At 37.2% G+C, this 20171-nt stretch overlaps 1 protein-coding gene across 1 annotated transcript in view; it reads left to right on the forward strand.

Annotated features, from left to right (window-relative positions):
* Window positions 1–14: 14 nt before the first annotated feature.
* Window positions 15–20171, forward strand: part of LOC107745068 (bifunctional heparan sulfate N-deacetylase/N-sulfotransferase 4-like) — a gene marked incomplete at its 3' end in the record, with an annotated part of 22628 nt that continues 2471 nt past the window's right edge. Inside the window, exons 1-3 of the mRNA XM_016558899.1 lie at window positions 15–248; window positions 2304–3555; window positions 18936–19023. Of these exons, the coding sequence (XP_016414385.1) occupies window positions 2572–3555; window positions 18936–19023 (1072 nt within the window). The remainder of the gene's footprint in view (window positions 249–2303; window positions 3556–18935; window positions 19024–20171) is intronic.

The following is a 20171-nucleotide window of genomic DNA, read 5'->3' on the forward strand; positions in this document are numbered from 1 at the left end:
CCCTGTCTCTCCTCCTGTCTCCCCCAGCGCGCTCCTTTAATCCGTGTCGCAGCGAGAGAAAGGGAGAAAGGGGAAGAGGGCGCGGAGAGAATAGCGAACCGGTCCCCGCATCCTTCCAGATGGCTGCCTCTGAATCAGCGGGTGAGATTGGGCTCTCGGGTTCAGAGCTGTAAGGAGCTGGTGTTCCGGAGAGAGGCGGCTCTGGTGTGACAGCTTCCCGCTCAGCAGTGCCTCGGGTTCGGTTTAAGGTAAGGTCTCGTCGGCTGGGGATAGCGAAAGTGCGGCTTAGTTTGAGTTACGTTTAGTGTTGTAACTTTGTGCTGAACGTATTGTGTGAGAGAATTAATGATGCGCTGTGTTGGAATGTCACGTTACCGGTATCTGACCGGAGATGCTGTGCGTTTAATTTTACTCGCCTTGTCTTTAACGGCTTTATCGGTCTTTTATTAAATTATAATTTCTCTTACGCGAAATCAGTTCTTTAAGCGCGACTGATAACGGTCTCAGGTTTAGTTTTTAAAGAGCAACCGTTAATGCACATGTGTAGCCTATGTTTGTTGCCATCAGTGTCTTGGACTAATTTAAAGTAGGCTATTTGAAAAAAAATTCTGAAATATTATTTTGGATAACAGAACATCGTAAACATTTCAACCGCTACTGGTCTTTTTAGAAACCGCTACTGGTCTTTTTAGAAACCTTGCAAGGTTTCTAAAAAGACCAGTAGCGGTTTCTAAAAAGACCAGTAGCGGTTGAAATGTTTACGATGTTCTGTTATCCAAAATAATCATTAATATTAACTAATCCGCCTTTGTTTCTTTTTATTAAATAGTCGGCTTTCATTTTTTTCTTTTTTGGTTTTAGAGATTAGCCTACCTCAGGTTATTATTTGCGTAAAATTGTTAATATTATACAGACACTGTAGCTTGTTTAGGTTTTTAATCAAAATATATTGATGTATTTAGTCTGTTGATGATGAGAGGACCGAGCCAAGAAGTGTATAAGACATTAATACAATATTATTAGTATTAATATAAGTTAAAGCAGGCAAAAGATGTCATCTTCTGCGATGTTTCCCAGTTCAAAGAATGCGCCGCCTCGCGGGGAAACACGCACACGCGCGCGCACGTTAGTTGCACTATATTAGTATGGACATCTCATATCATAGACGCAGTTTTTGTTTAGTGGTGCTGCTATTTATTAAATCTAACTCTTACACAAACTTGTTGACGTTAGTTCTAAAACTAAATATGACGGTCGATTTTTGAGCCTTTGTAAGGGCCACTTCAAATATTTCAATGTATTTTCAAAAGTATTAGCAAGTAATTGCCAAATCAGGACAGTCTGCAGACTGCAGTAAACTCGCTGATTATTCAGTTATTAATAAACATGGTTGAACAGTAAAATAATAATACACACATCCAAAAATCACTTGTGATTTGATAGTGTATGTAAATGTAAATTACTAGAATGTCACAATCTCTAATAATCCACTCTCTAAGTAAAGCCTGTGTCTCAGTTATAGTGTGTAAAAATGTTCTTTTGGTAATCTCAGTTTTCTCCCGCTATGAAATTCATCCTGTGCCTCGATGTCACATTCCCACCTTCTTGAATTCCCCTGTGATGTTCTCACACAACGCTGTAATCTGTTATTTCAATCTTGTGTAATTCATGTCCCTTTAATTACATACTCCGATATCACACAGACCGTGACGTGCACATAGTCGCACAGACACACATAAACAGAGAGTAAACAAGACAGTGCACTTGTTGGATGTACTAGATTTAATGTGCTAATGCATTTAATGCATGTACTAGTCAATGCATTTAATGAGAAATCATCCTCATTGTATTTGCCCCTACCTGTTTTAGGGTGTCTACAAGGGGAAAACGAAAGTGTACGCTTTAGCCACCATCTCTTTTTTATGCGGAAGCAACTTTAAATATAAAATGCAGTTGTGCGGATTACCTGATGTACACAAAGTATATGTGTGACACAGTTGATTCCCATTAGACAAATGATGAATTTCTCCCTTAGAGCCACCTTGAGGCTCCTATTGGCTCATCCTCCAACTTCCTATTTATATACGGCCAATCACACATTCCTCCCGGGAAGTGTTGGCCACAGCTGGTGAAGTGTTGATTGAAAACAACCTGAAGGCTGACGGCTGTATTGCCCCTCAAGAGCATCCATACACACCCTTGATGAACACTTCTGTGACAGAAAAACACACACATCTCAGAGGTGCTTAAAGTTATACTAAAGTATGAATTTGCCTGTCTTTTATCATCTGTATTCTCTACAGGTTCGTTGGGTGTCAGGAGATATCTCAGGACATGAAGGGTTGCTAGTTGGATGAGGATTCATTTCGGGAGCAGCTGAAAGTGTTGTGTCACATTTTCAACCCAAAACTCTTTCAGTGGCCTGTCTTGGAAGCAAATTTGCCAGTTTGTGAGATGGTCACATGACTGCAGCATGATTACCAAAAAAGCCAATTTGCAACTTTAGCCCGCCTCAGCGAACAATCAGAGACTCCCACCCACACACACTCCCACACATGTGTGCCGTTTGCCATGAATCTGGCCACCAAGCTGCGGAGGAATCTGAGGAGGCTGGTCATCCTCCTCGCCACCTTCTGTATGGTCAGCGTTTTAGTCTCCGCCTACTACCTTTACACAGGCTCCACCCAAGGACTGGACCTCGCGGACCGTGCCGCAGGTCCAGACTGTGCCGACCTCCGGGTGCTCCCTTTCCGACAGTCAGAGCCTCGGACGCCTAAACCGATCGATCCGTCACGTAAGGATCCGGTGGTGTTGGTATTTGTAGAGAGTCAGTATTCTCAACTGGGACAGGACATCATCGCCATTCTAGAATCCAACCAATTCCGTTACCATGCCGAAATTGCGCCGGGAAAGGGTGACATCCCGCCTCTAACGCACAATGGCCGTGGACGCTATGCACTGGTCATCTACGAGAACCTTCTCAAGTATGTTGGGATGGACGCATGGAACCGTGACCTTCTGGATAAATACTGTGCCGAATACAGCGTTGGAGTCATCGCATTTCATCGTGCAAGTGAAAACTCCCAGCCTGCACTGCAGCTTAGGGGTTTCCCTCTGTCATTGCGAACAAATGTTGCACTTCGAGACTGCTGCGTAAACCCCCGCTCACCTCTGCTTTACATAACGCGGGCGGAAGTGGATCGTGGCCACTTACCAGGAGAGGACTGGACTGTGTTTCAGTTCAACCATTCCACGTATGAACCAGTCCTATTAGCTAAAACTCGGCCCAGTGAGAGTGGAGGGGCCCAGATCATACCAGGTCCCCAGGGTCTCCATGCTACCGTCATGCAGGACTTGGGCCTGTACGATGGGGTGCAGCGTGTGCTGTTTGGACATGGGCTGAGCTACTGGTTACACAGACTTATACTGGTGGATGCCATCGCTTATCTCACAGGCAGGAAGCTGTCACGATCTCTGGAACGTTACATCCTGGTTGACATAGATGATATTTTCGTGGGGAAGAAAGGGACAAGAATGAATGTGAATGACGTGAAGGTAAGAGAACTGTTCAAAGAATTTGTGTTTTAATTTGAGAAATTTTTAAAATGTGAAAAAAGTTAAATCAAAATACATTTTAAGTCACTTTATTTTAAGGTCCAGTTCTCACTATTAACTATTAACTACGACTTCTACCTCAATAAACTCCTAATTTCTGCTTATTAATAGTTAATAAGGTAGTTGTTTAGTTTAGGTATTGGGTAGCATTAAGGATGTACTGTAGAATATGGTCAGAATGTGCACTGTCAAATTCTTCCCGATTGGTCTGAGCTAATTTAGAGCTGGCAAATGAGCCAGTGGTAAGATGGAGGTTCTGGAGGGGGTGCTCAGGGAGAGAATTAGAGCTAGTCGCTCTGGAGCACGACTAAAATGTCAGCGGAAAATTCCCGGAGGATTCTGGGGAAAAACAAGGCGTGCAGTGATGGGGGAGAGAAGTGGGAAGGCTTTGAACCACCAGTCATTGTTTTTAGCCACTGTTACTGCTGGCTATAGAGAAGCCTCTGACTGTTTATGACGGGCTGTTCCAGAAATCCAGAACAGGTGTGTGTGTGAGGAAAGGCCGATACTAAGCCAGTGGAATGAAATGGCAGATAACAGCTAATCAATGGAAACCCATGGTTCTTAACTGGTGGGTCGTGAACCAAAAATGGGATACGAGTCTGTTCTGATAGGGTCAGGATGGAATAAACAATGACAAATACCAAAAATAAAATAATCATATGTAATGACCTTATAAGGGAGGAGAAAACATTCCCTATATATGTTCCTGTGTATTAGTACAACATGTCTTCATTCTCAAAAACGAAGTAAAACAGCTTAAAACAAAACACACCCAGTCTATGTCAAATATGTGTTCACTTAAATTGAATATATTTTGGGTAAAGCAAAACAAGTTGAGAACCACTGGTTTGTAAAATATCACAAAATACGGTTGCACTTTATTTCGATAGTCCACTTTAGACATTCTACTAACTATAAGTAACTTTGTAACTACATGTCAACTAATTCTCATTAATTTGCAACTACATGTCTACTAACTCTCAGAGTAGACTGTTAGGGTAGGTTTAGGGTTAGTAGAATGTTGACAAAGAAAGTGTTAGAAGATATTAAGCAGACAGTCTACTAATACTCTACTAACTGCTAGTTGACATGTAGTTGCAAAGTTACTTACTGTTAATAGAATGTCTAAAGTGGACTATCGAAATAAAGTGTTACCCAAAATACTATTTCTCTGTTAGATTACTGTAACAATCATACAACAGATACTTCTTGACTTTTGTTAGAATAGGCCCATCTCATGCATTTGTAGAGAGTATAAAGATGAGAGAGAGAAAACAAGAGCCAGAGAGAGAAAGGAACCCTGTGTGCTCTAGATGTAGGTGTTGTAGATTAGAATGTCACTCTTAGTGACTGGTTGCCATATCTCCCATCAGCCCATGGGACAGGCTGAAAAAACAGGGGACACCAGTGATAAATGACTTGATGCACACTTGCACACACTCACAAACACAAATGGGATTTACCCTCACTTTACGTGTGTGTGTGTGTGTGTGTATGTGTGTGTGGATTCCCCAAGCAGAGATTCTGCTGAAATTGCAGTTAAAGTGACCTTGTGTTGGTGATTGTATAACGGGGCATTTCAGTTGTGTGTGTAAGGCAGTTGTGTAAGTGACAGCATGTGTAGTACTGAACTTAAACTATAGTATAATGGAGTATTTATGAATTTCATTATGTACACTTGGGGAATATATAAATGCAATAATATTATTTCAATTAAAAATAATTGTTTTGTATTTTAATATATTAAAATTGAATTCATTCCTGTGATGGCAAAGACGATTTTCAGCAGTCATTACTTAGAAATAGAAATCTTCTGTAACAATGCAAATGCCGTAAATGCCTTTACTGTGCCTTTAATTAATTTAATACATCCTTGGTGAATGGGATATTTGTCAAAAGTCACCTGTTATGATACTCTTTGGTATCTCCTTTAAAGGTGTCTTGAGTAAAACAGCATCAAACAAAGCATACACAATGACCTGAACTGGAAGGGATGCGACTTGTTTTACAGAATAAGGACGTTTTTTGCGCATAACCCCTATAAAAGTATTACTTGCTTTAAAAAAAAAAACATCTTACTGGCCCCAAACATTTTAAAGATATTGTGAATTAGCCTACCACCTTTTTTATGATTTTATTCTTTTCCAAAAACAGTTTTGAGGGTCACTAACGTTATGGTTTTGTATATTTGTATGATTTAACATCAAGCATGATAGCATTTAATGCCTATTTATATCAAGTACGGTACTAAAATCAAAAAGCAACAAATAATAAAGACGACTATTATCTCCTCAGCTGCACTCTGTTTTAGTTCATTTAGGTCAATCAGACTATTTCAGTGAATGGATTCAATGATTCATTTTTGCCATCACTCAAAAATGTTCACTGAAGTCCCTGTGCAGCTTTTTCATGTATTAAAATGTTGGAGGCAAATATATATAAATAAATATTGCAGTTTATTACTATGCTTATTGCTTACAGTTGTGGAAAACCATGGAATTAATTAATTATTGTTTAACTGGATTTTGATTGTACTTGACATCTTGCATGAATTCTAATTGGCTTCAAATGCTAGTTGGTCGAAATAATGGTTTCTCTGAAACAAATCACTCTTTTCATTTCAAAGCAAATGCATAAATATTGAGACTGTTAGCTATATCTTGTGGCCCTAGTACACTTACAGCTGGTCAGTGTGTGTGTGTGTGTGTGTGTGTGTGCGCGTTTTTGTGACAAATGAGGACATACATTTGTATAATGACAAGGGTATGACACAGGTATTACAAGGTAAAGGTGACTTTTCAGGACATTACCCCATGTCCCCACTTTTCAAAACGCATATATATAACACAGAATGGAGTGTATTGAAAATCTGAAATAGCACAAAGTTTCCTGTAAGGGGTAGGTTTAGGGGTAGGGTTGGTGTAGGACAATAGAATATACGGTCTGTACAGTAGAAAAACCATTACGCCTATGGGATGTCCCCACTTTTCACAAAAACAAACCTGTGTGTGTGTGTGTGTGTGTGTGTGTGTGTGAGTCTGCATGGTGAGTATGATTGTTGGCTTTGAAGCAGCATATACTGTAGATGACGATTAAAGTCAAAGCTGCCACTTCTTCAACTGCACACTGACTTCAACATGTACTGTAAGACAGAATCACAGCAAAGAGATTCACAATATCAACACTATACCTGCACACATTCAGACAGAGACAGAGAGCAGAATAAAAGTGACTCCTGAAGCCTTCCTCTCACACACCAGCTCAAACATACACACAAATATGGGTTAGAAAACAAGGGAAATGAGAGAGAAGAACAGAACAGCCACTCATTTCCGTTACAGACACTTCTGAAGAGAGAAAAAGTGATTTAAAGGGAGTTAAAGAAATAGTTCAGCCAAAAATGAAAAAAAAATGCTGAAAATGTACTCACCCTCAGACCATTCAAGATATAGATTAATTTGTTTCTTCATGGGAGCAGATTTGGAGAAATTTAGAAATACATAATTTGCTCACCAATGGATCCTCTTCGGTGAATGGGTACCATCAGAATGGGAGTACAAACAAAAAACTGATAAAAACATCACAATACTCCACATGCAATCCACACCACTCCAGTCCATCTGTTAAGGTTGTGTGAAGTGAACAACTGTGTTTGTATAAGAAACAAATCCATCAGAAAGGCATTTTAACTTTAAACCATTTAAAGTTTTCAAATTCCATAATCCATAATAATGCATCCTTCAGTAAAAAAGTAAATCCCCTGTTGTCCTCTCATATTAAAATCTACCAACATATTTGTTTAGAACTGTTTTGGACTGTTTTCAGTTTTCTAAACAGTGTAATTTCTCTCCTGATTTAGATGAGATTACTTTTTCACTGGAGAATGCAATATAACAGATAGAGGACTTTTTTAGGATTATGAAGGAATAGTCTAGCCGGAAGCAATGGTGTGAAGTTAATACAGTTTATTGATGAATGTATTTATTACACTCAGCTTTTTGCTTCACAAGATGTTAATTGATGGACTGAAGGGAGTTGTGTGGATTTCTTGTGTACTTGGATTATTGTGATGTTTTTATCAGCTGTTTGACTCTGTTTCTGATGGCACCCATTCACTGCAGAGAATCCATTGGTGAGCAAGAGATGTAATGCTACATTTCTCCAAATCATCTACATCTTGGATGGCATAAGGGTGAGTAAATTACCAGCAAATTTTCACTTTTGGGTGAACTATTCCTTCTGAGGCCCACAGGACTTGTAGAAATGGATTTCTAGAATGTTCCTTCTGGATTTATTCTGTTTTTGTGTTGTGTATTCCAGATCAACAAAGCAAATTTACAGTGAAATTTGAATGTGGTCTTGTTAAAAAAAAAAAAACACTTAGACTGAATGTCATGAGGTCTAATCCACAGTACAGCTGCATCTGACCAAGAACCGCCCACTTAGACTGAAAGAGACATTTTGTCCGACATGTAAAGCTATAAAGCTACCTTACCAACTGCCATTTTTGTTTTATTTGCTGTTTAGGGGCAACTTTTCTGATGTGCATCAGTCTCCACAAACTGTTGTGAAGAAAAAAGTAGCGGAAGATATGTAGGAACTCATAGTCATCCCAGATTCTGCCCTGAAGTGCTTATTGAATCAACTAGTTCCTTGTTAACATGACTTCTCTTCCCTGTGGACTGATAAAAAACCCCTGTGAGCCCTTACTCCCGGAAGTTGTCAGATTAGAGTTTGCCAGATTGAGCAAGTGCTTTTCCAGTTTTCTTTCCACTGTGGGTGGTTCATGCCATCTGTGAATGTAGAACTAACAGTTTTTAGTAATAGTTATGCTACAAATTTATTTGCATTTGTTCAGTGATTAATTCTGATATTTTGATACATTTCAAAATCCTAATGTTTGGTATTATTGGTGCATAAACTTGTAGTGAGAAAAAATGTACAGAAATGTACTGTAGCAACAATGACCACAGCCAATGATGAAGCAGAAAATAACGAATTGCTTTCTTTTTTCTTTTTTATCACAGAATATACTTTGAGTGGCCTGGTTCGGGTACCAGTTTATGTTTTTTACAATCTCATCCCCCATTTTTCCACTTTGCTTCCTGTACAATCTAATTAGTTAAGTATAAATAAAGGCAAAAAAGCCAAAAATGAGTGCACACACCAACTTGGACAGCCACCTGTTTCTTAGACTACATTTCTGGCAAAGTCCCAATTTCAGTGGCAATTTCTCGTTTCTTTTGTATAAACAGACTCCACTGAACGGGAAAACCTGTAGGTCAGAGATCTTGTAAATTTTGCTTGATTGTGTAGTGTGCTCTCCGTTATGCTTACAAGCCAACAGACTGAAAGAATGTTGTATAATGCGAACAGTGCAGTGATTTTGGTAGTTTGAAAGTCATGTGAACCTGACACTTTTAGAGCAAATTGAAACTGAAGCATCAGTCTGATGTTAAATCTGAGCTTACGGAGGTCAAACACAGACCAACCAGAGAAAAACTCACACACCAGACCTATTTTCAGAAAGTATTGATCCAATGATATTTCTTCTCTGAGTAAGATGGAGCTGGTGTATGTGTGTTTCCGTTAAAGGGCTACGAAGGTTGCTAAGCAGCTGTCTTCATTTTCAGCCGCACACTCACGTCAACAACACACTCACACATGTGTGTCCTCTCCCACTTGACACATCATGAGCCGTGTTGGGGAAGCTACTTGCCAAGCTACATAAAATTAAAAGTACAGACAATCTACCCTTATGAAAAATTGTTTACAAATAACAAAAAGTAGCTAACTACATTGAAGATAAGGGTTAAATAAAACAACAATATCAATTAGGGCACCAACCTCAGCATATTAATACGTTTACACTAAACCTATAAAACTAAAAACAGTGTAATACTGGGGTTGAAAACATAATGAAAAATGAAAAGAAACTGATTCACTAAAATGAATCAGACTTACAATTTGTGTGATTAACAGACATTTTAGTTGAGGGCATTGTGGGCTTTATATTTCAAAACTATAAAAATCTTTCTTGCAGTTTCAGCCGATTGACATTTTTAATTCTGTAGAATTTGTAACAATGTTCAATTTATTGCAAACAAACAAAACAACAACAACAACAAAAAAAAACATTTAAGGCATAAAAATGTATATGAACACAGCTCTGGCCCAATAGGGAAGGTTATAGTTTTGTTAAATAAAGTTTTGCTAAGATAAGATGCCAGTATAAATATACATGGATAGAGAAACAGAGACAGAAAGAGGGTGGTAAGAGGGAGGGGAAACAGAAAGCTGTTGCTGAGAAAAGAGTGTTGCTGTGACAACAATATGTTTGGCATTTGTGTGGGATTATTTCTTTTTGCCAACCTTACTTCTCTTCCACCTTTATTTTTGTCTTCTTATTCTTCATATCCCCCCTTTTTATACTAATACAAATGTACAAGCTTTAGCAATCGCCTGCTTAAAAAAAGTATAGTTTATCTAGATGATACTCATCCTCTCTGCGTCTGTATCATGGTTCATGCCCCTTCTAATCCAGATTTTACCCAAAAAAGAGCCTGGAAGTGCTTTGTACATTTAGGGCGGATGTGTTAAAGTCCTGTTGTAGAGATGCCCCTGTGTAAGCAAGAAAGATACACATTATGCAAAGCTGTTGTTTCCACTGCATCTCAGGTCAGATGGAGTGTTTTCTGTTGCAGCTATGAATCTCTAAAGGAAAGTTCTGTTAAAAATATTCATCCACCTACATCTGTGAACACGATATAATAGTAACAGCGTCAGAAGAGTCATGTCAAGTCAAGTCAAGTCACCTTTATTTATATAGCGCTTTTAACAATACAGATTGTGTCAAAGCAACTGAACAGCATTAATTAGGAAAATAGTGTGTCAATAATGCAAAATGACAATAGTAAACACTAATTTTTCAGTTAAAGGCAGTTCATCATTGAATTCAGCGATGTCATCATCCAGCTCAGTTCAGTCTAAATAGTATCTTTGCAATCATTTGCAATCAAATCAACGATATCGCTGGAAATGAAGTGTACCCAACTAAGAAAGCCAGAGGCGACAGCGGCAAGGAAACAAAACTCCATCGGTGACAGAATGGAGAAAAAAACTTGGGAGAAACCAGGCTCAGTCGGGGGCCAGTTCTCCTCTGCTTGAGGTCATAAACGCATGGATTAACATTTCTGCATTTGACATTGAGAGAATAGGTCGTAATTTAGATATATATTTTTAGGTGATAGGTGTTTTTTTTTTTGAATGTCCATTCAAACTGAGTGGGCACGTGCCTCCTCAAATTTCTGAGCCAAGTGAATTTTGAATGCAACTTCAGAGGCAAAAAAAACAATGTTTGCATATTTGATAAGTAATTTGTTTGTCTAAATAAAATTTGTCTAAAACACTGTGGTCAGTCCAGTCAAGTCCTTTTGCAGAGTAGTTGATTTATCACGTATCCATCCATATGTCCCTAGTGGAAAAGTAATGTATTTACATTTATTTCATACTATAGTTCAAATGTATTAACATATTTACTTACATACTGCTCGAGACTTACTGATATAAAAATTATACTTAAACTTTATTTGGAAGTACTACTTGTGCACAATGCACATTTCTTAATATTAAGCATACGATATTTTAATGTCACTATTGATGAGGATTGTATGATCTTTGAATAATATCAGTCTTTAAATGCAAGATATTTAAAGTATACCTGAAGAATACTTGAAATAGTTTCACTTTAGCACATTCAGATATACTTCAGTATATCTTTAGTTGGACGTCAGCACTACTTCCGCACAATTAAAAGGCATTAAGTACAAAATTAGTTGTTCCAATTTTGCAGGTATTTACTATACCAGTTTAGTAAACTAAAAGTACAATTGTAGGGTATTTTTATTAACATACATAAGTATGTAAATGTATGTATAGTATACTTAGCATGAAATAAATGTATTTCAAATACATTTATATTTCACTAAGGGTTGCATGAATGTCACATGTCAGATCTGCTTTTTTCCATAAGAACATGCATGTAATCACTGGCTGTAACGTCACACAAAAATGATGGTTCAGTGTGTGCATTGGTTTTGAAGTCTCAGTTCAGTACGCTTTCTGTACAGAAGAAAGAAAATATATGTATTTGGATTTTTGGATGCAAAATATTTCAGGGAAAAAAAGTATATTTTAATCAGAATTATTGTGCTCTGGAATAGTGCTATTGCTGAGATCAATACATATAAAGTTTAAAAAAAGAAGAAGAAATAAATATTTCTAAATTACAGTTTATAAAATGACAGTCATCTTATGGTCATATGTTTATATTGGTACCAGTCATTGAAATGTAAATGCTTATATACCTTTTAGTGTACAGGAATAAAAAATTGCAACTTACAAAACTATTCAGCTTTCATGAGGGAGACCACTTTTGGTCCCACAGGAAACAGTCTAATGTCACACACAACCCTACATCATTTAGATGGCTTCATCTTTCCACTGTATTCTTCTACCCCGCATGACATCAGTAGGACATATTTTGTATATATGCATAAAGAATGAACAGTGTTACCAAAAAGAAAGAATGCATACACAGACACACACAGTCAAACATAAAAAAACGAATTGACAGACATAAAAGTAGCACCAGTAATCTGAGAATGAGGCTTTACTGAGGTAGATTAATAGGCATGTACTACAGTATATATGTGCATGCATCTTTTTCTCATGGCCTCAGGAATAAGCAATGATTTCATGTCCAATAAATATTACATGTGGAGTCTTTCCCGGATCCCCTGGTGCACGCACACACATGTACACATATGCACATAGTCTGCCTTTGAAAAGCATATTTGATCCACAACAGACCATGTTGAGCTTTATGGCTTTAGCAAGTAATTAAACACAGACCTAACATGAACTGGCTGAGGTAAACTAGATACATAGATTGGATAGATGGATGGATGATGGACGGACGGACGGACGGACGGACGGACGGACGGATAGATAGATAGATAGATAGATAGATAAAGTTGGTTTGTCAGTTTACTATTTAAGAAACATGTTGCTAACAAAACTCTAGAAATGGCTGTCTCTCTCTTTCTTTGTCCCTCTCTCTTTGTCATTCTCTGGGGGCATGTTCATCTTCTTGCCTGCCCAGATGTCTTCAGCTATTTGTCAGCATTTCAACAGGTCCCCTCCTCCTTCCCTCCACCACTTTCACTCTTTTCTCCCTCCTTCCCTCTCCCTCTATCTCTCCCCTGTGAGGAATCGATCAGTGCTTTCAGGTCATTAACATGCATCTCTGTCACTCTATCTTCTCCCTGATCGGCCCTCAATGTCAGCAGAGAGACGCGAGAAGAGAGGAGAGAAAAAGAAACGTTCAGATGAAAGAGTGAAGGATGAGACGAGATAATGTAAGAACCCCCAGTAATCTGAGAATGAGGCTTTACTGAGGTAGATTAATAGGCATGTACTACAGTATATATGTGCATGCTCCTTTTTCTCATGGCCTCAGGAATAAGCAATGATTTCATGTCCAATAAATATTACATGTGGAGTCTTTCCCGGATCCCCTGGTGCACGCACACACATGTACACATATGCACATAGTCTGCCTTTGAAAAGCATATTTTCTATCTCTCCCCTGTGAGGAATCGATCAGTGCTTTCAGGTCATTAACATGCATCTCTGTCACTCTATCTTCTCCCTGATCGGCCCTCAATGTCAGCAGAGAGACGCGAGAAGAGAGGAGAGAAAAAGAAACGTTCAGATGAAAGAGTGAAGGATGAGACGAGATAATGTAAGAACCCAAAAGAGAACAGTGCGTTTGATAGGTAAAAGATATAAAGAATGAGTGATAAACATACACCGGTCTCGACACGGATGTGTGTTTTTTATCCCTCGCTACAGGGTCGTCTACATATGTGTGTGAAATGAAATGAAGCACAGCTGTGTTGGCAATCTTTAAATATAATTTGCTCACTCTGCAGTCTAATAAAAGCCAGTTAATCTGATTAAAGGTCTCTGCACACTGAGTCCGAATTTTTCGTCCGAAATTTTTGCACGTTGAAAAATAAATATGACCTCACGTTGTGTCAATCACGTTTACACAATGCCTCCGAAACTTTCGTCCGTCATGAAAAAAAATTCGGACCAGGTTCGATTTTCTGCGTTTTCGCATCCATAGCAAGCATTTTGATAGGAAAGGATGACGAATACGAAAAAAAAACGGAAAAACGCATACGAAAGTTTCGGACTCAGTGTGCAAAGACCTTAACTCTGGTTATCAGTCCCTTTCTCCCCCTCACTGTTCTTTTATGAGGATCTAAACACTATGAACTCACTGATAAACTTACAGTTGTTTATATTTGATTGTAGTTTTGGGGAAACATTTGGAATAATTTTATGTGCTCAAAAGGAGCCTGTGAAATAAAAAAAGCACTTACATATCAGTTTGACACATTGACTGTCTCTGTTAACCTTCTGTTGAACAATATGTAACAAACTTTGCACAAAATTTTCTTTGCTTTGTAAACACATGACGCATATACGATAACAATAATATGTTCAGTAAAGAAAGTGTGACATATTCACATTTGTTAATGAGTAAACTTCAATTTCAAACATTTAATCTAAATTAATTGTATGCTATTTGCAATTCTTTAAATATATTTTTTGCCTAGAAGCAATTTGTGCGACAGTCTAATGGATATGAACATAACAAAGGCCAGCATGATTAGTATTCAGATGGGGATTTTTTCATCGTCCATTATTAAATATCTACCTCTTAGTATTTACTTAGCATTTAATCAAATAAAAAAGACAATTTTCATTAGTTTGCATCATGTAGCAGTGTTTCATATTAAGCAATGGCAAAGAGTTTGATTAATTTCTTTCCATTGTCACATAGTGTTGCCTCCAGGAAAAGAAGCCCCTAAATATTACTTTTCAAAAATTGTTTTTATGAAACTCTCCAGCATTATATTAATGAAGTCTATTTTATGCAAGAATATTGAACTTTTATTTCAACATTGCCTTCAGTTAAAGACAATTCTGCAAAAAAAATCTTATGAAACTGTCCATTTGCACTGCACACCTGCATTGAGCAAGTGAATTATACATCTCTCCATTACGTCTTAAGGGCACTGATTAAATTTCTGTGGCGAAAAAGTCAGTAGAATGCACTTTCCTTGAAGAAACCGTATCATTGTATGCTCTGATTACTTTGTCTGATTACTAGCTCAGTGGATCGGAGCGTATGCGGTTACTTATTAGGCTGAAGCTGATTAATGAAGTCAAATGAGTGATTCCACCACTTCAGTTCATCCAAGGTATTTTAGGTCAACCAAAGACAATAAGTTTAAAAATTAGGTTAAATGTGTGCGATCTCTATTTGAAGCTGGCAAAGACAGCTTGTGAGTGTGGGAATGAGGCTTTTGTGTATGTGTGTTTTTTCTGACAATTTTCCAATGCCACTAGTATCCAGACACAGCATCTGGATTAGTGCAGGCCATAGAAGTGATGCCAGTCGTAATCTTGGCAGAAACACCCATTCCTAGTGGCTGATGTTGGTATTTACAAGTTACAAATATTTGTTGATGTATATTTTAGATATATTTCCCTTATGCACTTCAGTTATTCAAGAAAACTGCCAATGAAAAATTACAAATTATGCAGAAATATATTTTATGGCATTTTTGATTAGTTAGAAACATTAGAGAGAAAAATTTTTTTTATATATATATATATATATGTTTTTCTGATGTTTATAGATTATAAAGCTTATCCAGAGTGTTGTGGAATAACAAACTATAAATATGTTAACCCTATCATTTATTGAAGCAGCATATTTTAACATGAATAATGCTAAAAACGTAAGTTAGATTATATAAAATCAAATATTAAATATCAGGTTGCAAATATTTACTGTTTATTTGTAGTTTAAATAAAATTAATTTTCAGGACACAGTCTGTGGCGGTTAGTCTTGTTCTTCTGAAGGTTTGAAACTTTTGTGGTTACTTTTGTAAACAAAATATGCTGCTTCAATAGATGATAGTATTAGCCTATTTTTCCAAAAATAGTTTTAAATATTTTCAATAATACTTTTGGTAAGCTTCATAGCGCGATGTGGCAAATACATTATAAGATACAATTCTACTCATTCCAATTTCACTGAGTGGTTTATTATCTAGAATTTTCCATGACATTTTGTTCTATGCATTTATATATTAGACAGCTCAGGCAATGTCAATAGTATGACTCATAGGGGTGGATGAAATTATATGTATTGTTATAATATGATATATATTAATTATATTAAGCTTCACAAGCTGTTTAAACTTAATATGTAAAATTCAGGCTGCTAAGCATATATGTTTTTTAAATGGTTCATTTTGACATCAGTTGTATAACATCAATTTCCTCTTTAATTAGATTATCTTGATCCCTCTAGTCCTCCCTAAACCTCCTTGTAATTCACACCCAGTGCAAAACTGTTGTGATAAATCCTGTACATGTGAACGCTTTGCACAATGTGTTAAGTAGGTTCACAAACTTAACATTGTTTGTTTGTCCTGGAAGAACCTTCTCACCAAATAATCATAGGCTGAACCACATAAACACCCTTAACCATAAACTGCCTGGAGTGAGACCCAAAAGACTGGTTTATAAAAATGTAGTCCAAGCCAAAGGCTCAAAATTTACAGTAACCCTCAAACCTCAAAACCAGAAATAATATCATACTGGAGTAAAGCATGTGAAGGTTTTGGTTATTATAAATGACAATAAAACAGATTATTCAAAATAAACTATTTTTGGCTCTTATGACAGCGTGCACTGCATCTCCAAACTGACGGGAAGCATCAGAACTATGATGCCATTATGAAGCTGCTTCTTTGGCTTATTAATGCATTAATGATTCATGTGCACTCTTTTGAAGTGTGCGCAGTAAATGTAAGGAATCGATTTAAGACAGAGCTGGTTAAAACCTAACCATTAAATAATTAATTTAGCTCAGTTTGTTGCATTTTAATCAAGAGGACCCTGACAATGGATGCGAGTGCTGCAGACTGTAGAAATTAGCTGAGGAAGTTTCGGTAACTTTTCTGATATGTTTGTTGTTTGTGTTGCTATTTTAGAGTCACATTTTGGAAGAGTTTTGCAATTTATGCGTGTGTGTGCGCATGTCACGGCTTGCTTAGAGAACAGGAAACTTTGTGTCGAAAAATCTCCTAGAATAGCTCTGTCTATCTCTTTTTTCCTTCTGTCATCCATTTCAGGTTCACTCTCTCCTCTCATCCTGTCATTCCCCTCCCATCTCTCCTGCACTTGGCATTCTTATCTTATGATGTCAGATTCCCAACATCCCAGATTCCCACATCAGTATTAAATGTGTTCTCTCTCTTTCTTTTATTTGAACTCTTCCCTCTCACTCCTGCAACAGAATACATCTACATTTTGCAGGGTAAGATGAGGTCCCGTTTGTTGTCACTTTTTAAGGCGTCTATTATCATTGGTTAAAACAAGCCTCTCATTGGATAAATTCAAAATTAAGTTTATGACAGAATGCCACAAACATATGGTTTTTTGATGAACTAATCAATTTAAATTTTCAAGTAAAGTAAAATTCCACATACATTATTTCTTATATTTCTTTTTTTTTTAGCTGTAATCTATTTATTAATTATAATATAGTCATTGTCTTCCTTTCTTTTATGATTTAATTTATTTACATTTTTATTTTACATGTATATTAATATAAAATAAACCACATAGAGTTTGACTCTGATGCTTTTTACTACTTATATACATTTTTATTATATTTTTATTATGTAAATATTCTTACAATATTTACATTGTAAATATTTATATTGTACATTGTGATGGAAAAATTGGGTCAACCACAAAAAGCAAAAATCCAAAAATTTTCCAAAAAAAATGTTTTTACATTTTAAGCATTATAAAAAACATATACAGTAGGTAGACAAAAAAAACTCCACTCCTTTAGGTCCTCTTACTAATTCCAAATATCATAAACAAGGCAGTTATTGCAATAAATTAATTTTAATTCAAATATGTTGCTGAAACCAATCAAATGTTTTGGCAAAGAAGTCATTAAAACTTCAAATGTTTAAAAAAAAACTTCAGTTTTTATACTTATAAAAATGTAATGTTTTAATTCAATGTGTTACTTGCTGTTTCTTTGTAATAATTTGCAAAATTTACTAGCAATTTCTGAGTGAAAATTGTTTCGACACCAAATTTCTTTCAGTGTACATAGTCCTTTTGCCATGTGCTTAAATACTGATGGATACTTCCTGTTTATATGATCACATGAAAAAAACATACAGATACCTTGATGCAAGAGTTGGTGTAACTTACTCACAGGTTTATCTTACTCACTCCCCTTTACCTTGCTTCCTGAGCCACGAGCCATCGAACATCAGGCTGAACCTCCCAAAAGACACATAACACGCTCCGCTCAATATTCAAAAAGGCATCTCACCAAAAGCCTCCGTTTTAGTAATATCACATTACGGCATGAACATTGAATTAGATGAGGCCAGATCATTTTAAATTAATGAGCGCTCGATCAAAATGCCACTCTATTAGGTTAAGATGCAAAGCGCACATAGACTGGCGCACAGTCACGTGGGCAAGCTGATTTGATTACCAGGATGCGAGTACCTGTGCTGATTTTGTTGCTGATGTTTAGTTGAATGTAAATGGAATTAATTACCAAAATGTCATCAGATATAACTGCCACACTCTCACTGGAGGATAAAATCAAATATATTACACGTGTCTCCTGGGTCCCGTCCGTGTGTGTCTGCCTGTGTGCCGGAGTGTGTGTCAGCATATCTTCCCGAGCTCTGTGAGTAATGACTTGATGACACCGGCTAAGTCAGCCAACACGCCCCTTCCTGCCTTCTGCGATATTACCATATATCCTACAAAACAGTGACACACACGCTCACACTCACTGTCAGTTTTCAGACAGATATTGATTGTATTTGCATGGTGTCTTAGGCTAGAAATATATTAGACTGCTTTATTGGAACTGCTGCAAGGAGGCACCTGCTAAACCCAAATGCCATTACTCATCCCGGAAAGATCGATCACATCCTTATATGCATACACTCAGACCGTGCACACATATACTACCGCATGATGTTAATTCAAAAAGTTCAATATTGTGGTGTATATTATGGTTGATTGATATATAATGGATGAATGGACAAGTACTGAGCAGTGGATAGGCAGTCAACAGTGCAATCTTCAGCTTCTAATGTTTGATGTTTTTATCTTCCAGGCTCTTCTAGAAACACAGAACATGCTGAGGTCGTACATTTCTAACTTCACCTTTAACCTGGGATTTTCTGGGAAATTCTTCCATACAGGTAACTATGTGTGTGTCAAAAGATAAAATGTGTTAAAAGATAAACTGTAAATACTAATTGGTTACAACATACATGATCACACTGCTATAAAAGGCCGTTTTGTAATATTCTGATTGGCATGGTAACAGAACTCTGCCATAGCAACTTTTCTCTGGTTCATCTTGTTAGAGTTCACATGTTCTATTTTTGAAGTGTGTGTGTGTGTGTGTGTGTGTGTGTGTGTGTGTGTGTGTGTGTGTGTGTGTGTGGATAACTAAATTAAGTTTATATTAGTGTCACTGATTACTTTTGCAAATTGTAGCTTATTCTGGACAAGCACCACGTACGTAGACAGGAAGAGACCAGTGTTATTTTAGTATCATTGATACTTTAGTTAAAGTGTTTAGTTAAAGAGTTTTTTTTATATATGTCTATATGGATTTTAGTTTTAGTTTAGGTTTCAATATTTTAAATCTGCGTTATTTTTAAGTGTTGCCTTGGCAACCTATTAAATAAGTATATAAGAAATTAAATAAGTTTAAGTGTATTTATATTTTATTGGTCACACTTTATTTAAAGGTCCAATTCCCTCTATTAACATACCATTAATTGCAACTTTTGCCTCAATTGCTGCTTATTAATAGTAAGGTAGATGTTAAAGGTGCAATAGGTGATTGTCTTCAGAAAATTTTTTTTGTTATGCTGGTTGAAAGTCTCTTCACATCCTGATAGTAATCATTAAGTTAAGTGGTCTAAATGTCTTTATCTGTATTTATATATTCTGTGGAAGGCGTAGGACAAAGAAATGTTCGTCCAATCAAAACGCTCGGTCCGAGCGTTTTAATTGGCTTTCCTACCTGCCTGTCAACATATGTATTAGTATACCTCTGCGCACCCGGTTTGCGCAGGATACGTCATCAGCGCATTTACGCACGCTGTACAGACAGAGTGAGAATGGCAGACGAACATCAACAACCCGATCTTCCTTCCTGGTATTGTAGTACTTTTAAAGTTTTCTCACCGGTGAATGACACATGATGCAGCCCAGCGGTTCCCAATTCCAGTCCTCGCGCTGCCCCGCTCTGCATATTTTGTGTGTCTCGCTTAGTTAACACACCCGATTCAGATAACCAGCTCGTTAGAAGAGAGCTACGTGCATGAACTGTGTT

Source organism: Sinocyclocheilus rhinocerous, unplaced genomic scaffold, assembly GCF_001515625.1.
Source record: "Sinocyclocheilus rhinocerous isolate Xijiao unplaced genomic scaffold, SAMN03320098_v1.1 scaffold888, whole genome shotgun sequence".
In the NCBI taxonomy this organism is placed as follows: domain Eukaryota; kingdom Metazoa; phylum Chordata; class Actinopteri; order Cypriniformes; family Cyprinidae; genus Sinocyclocheilus; species Sinocyclocheilus rhinocerous.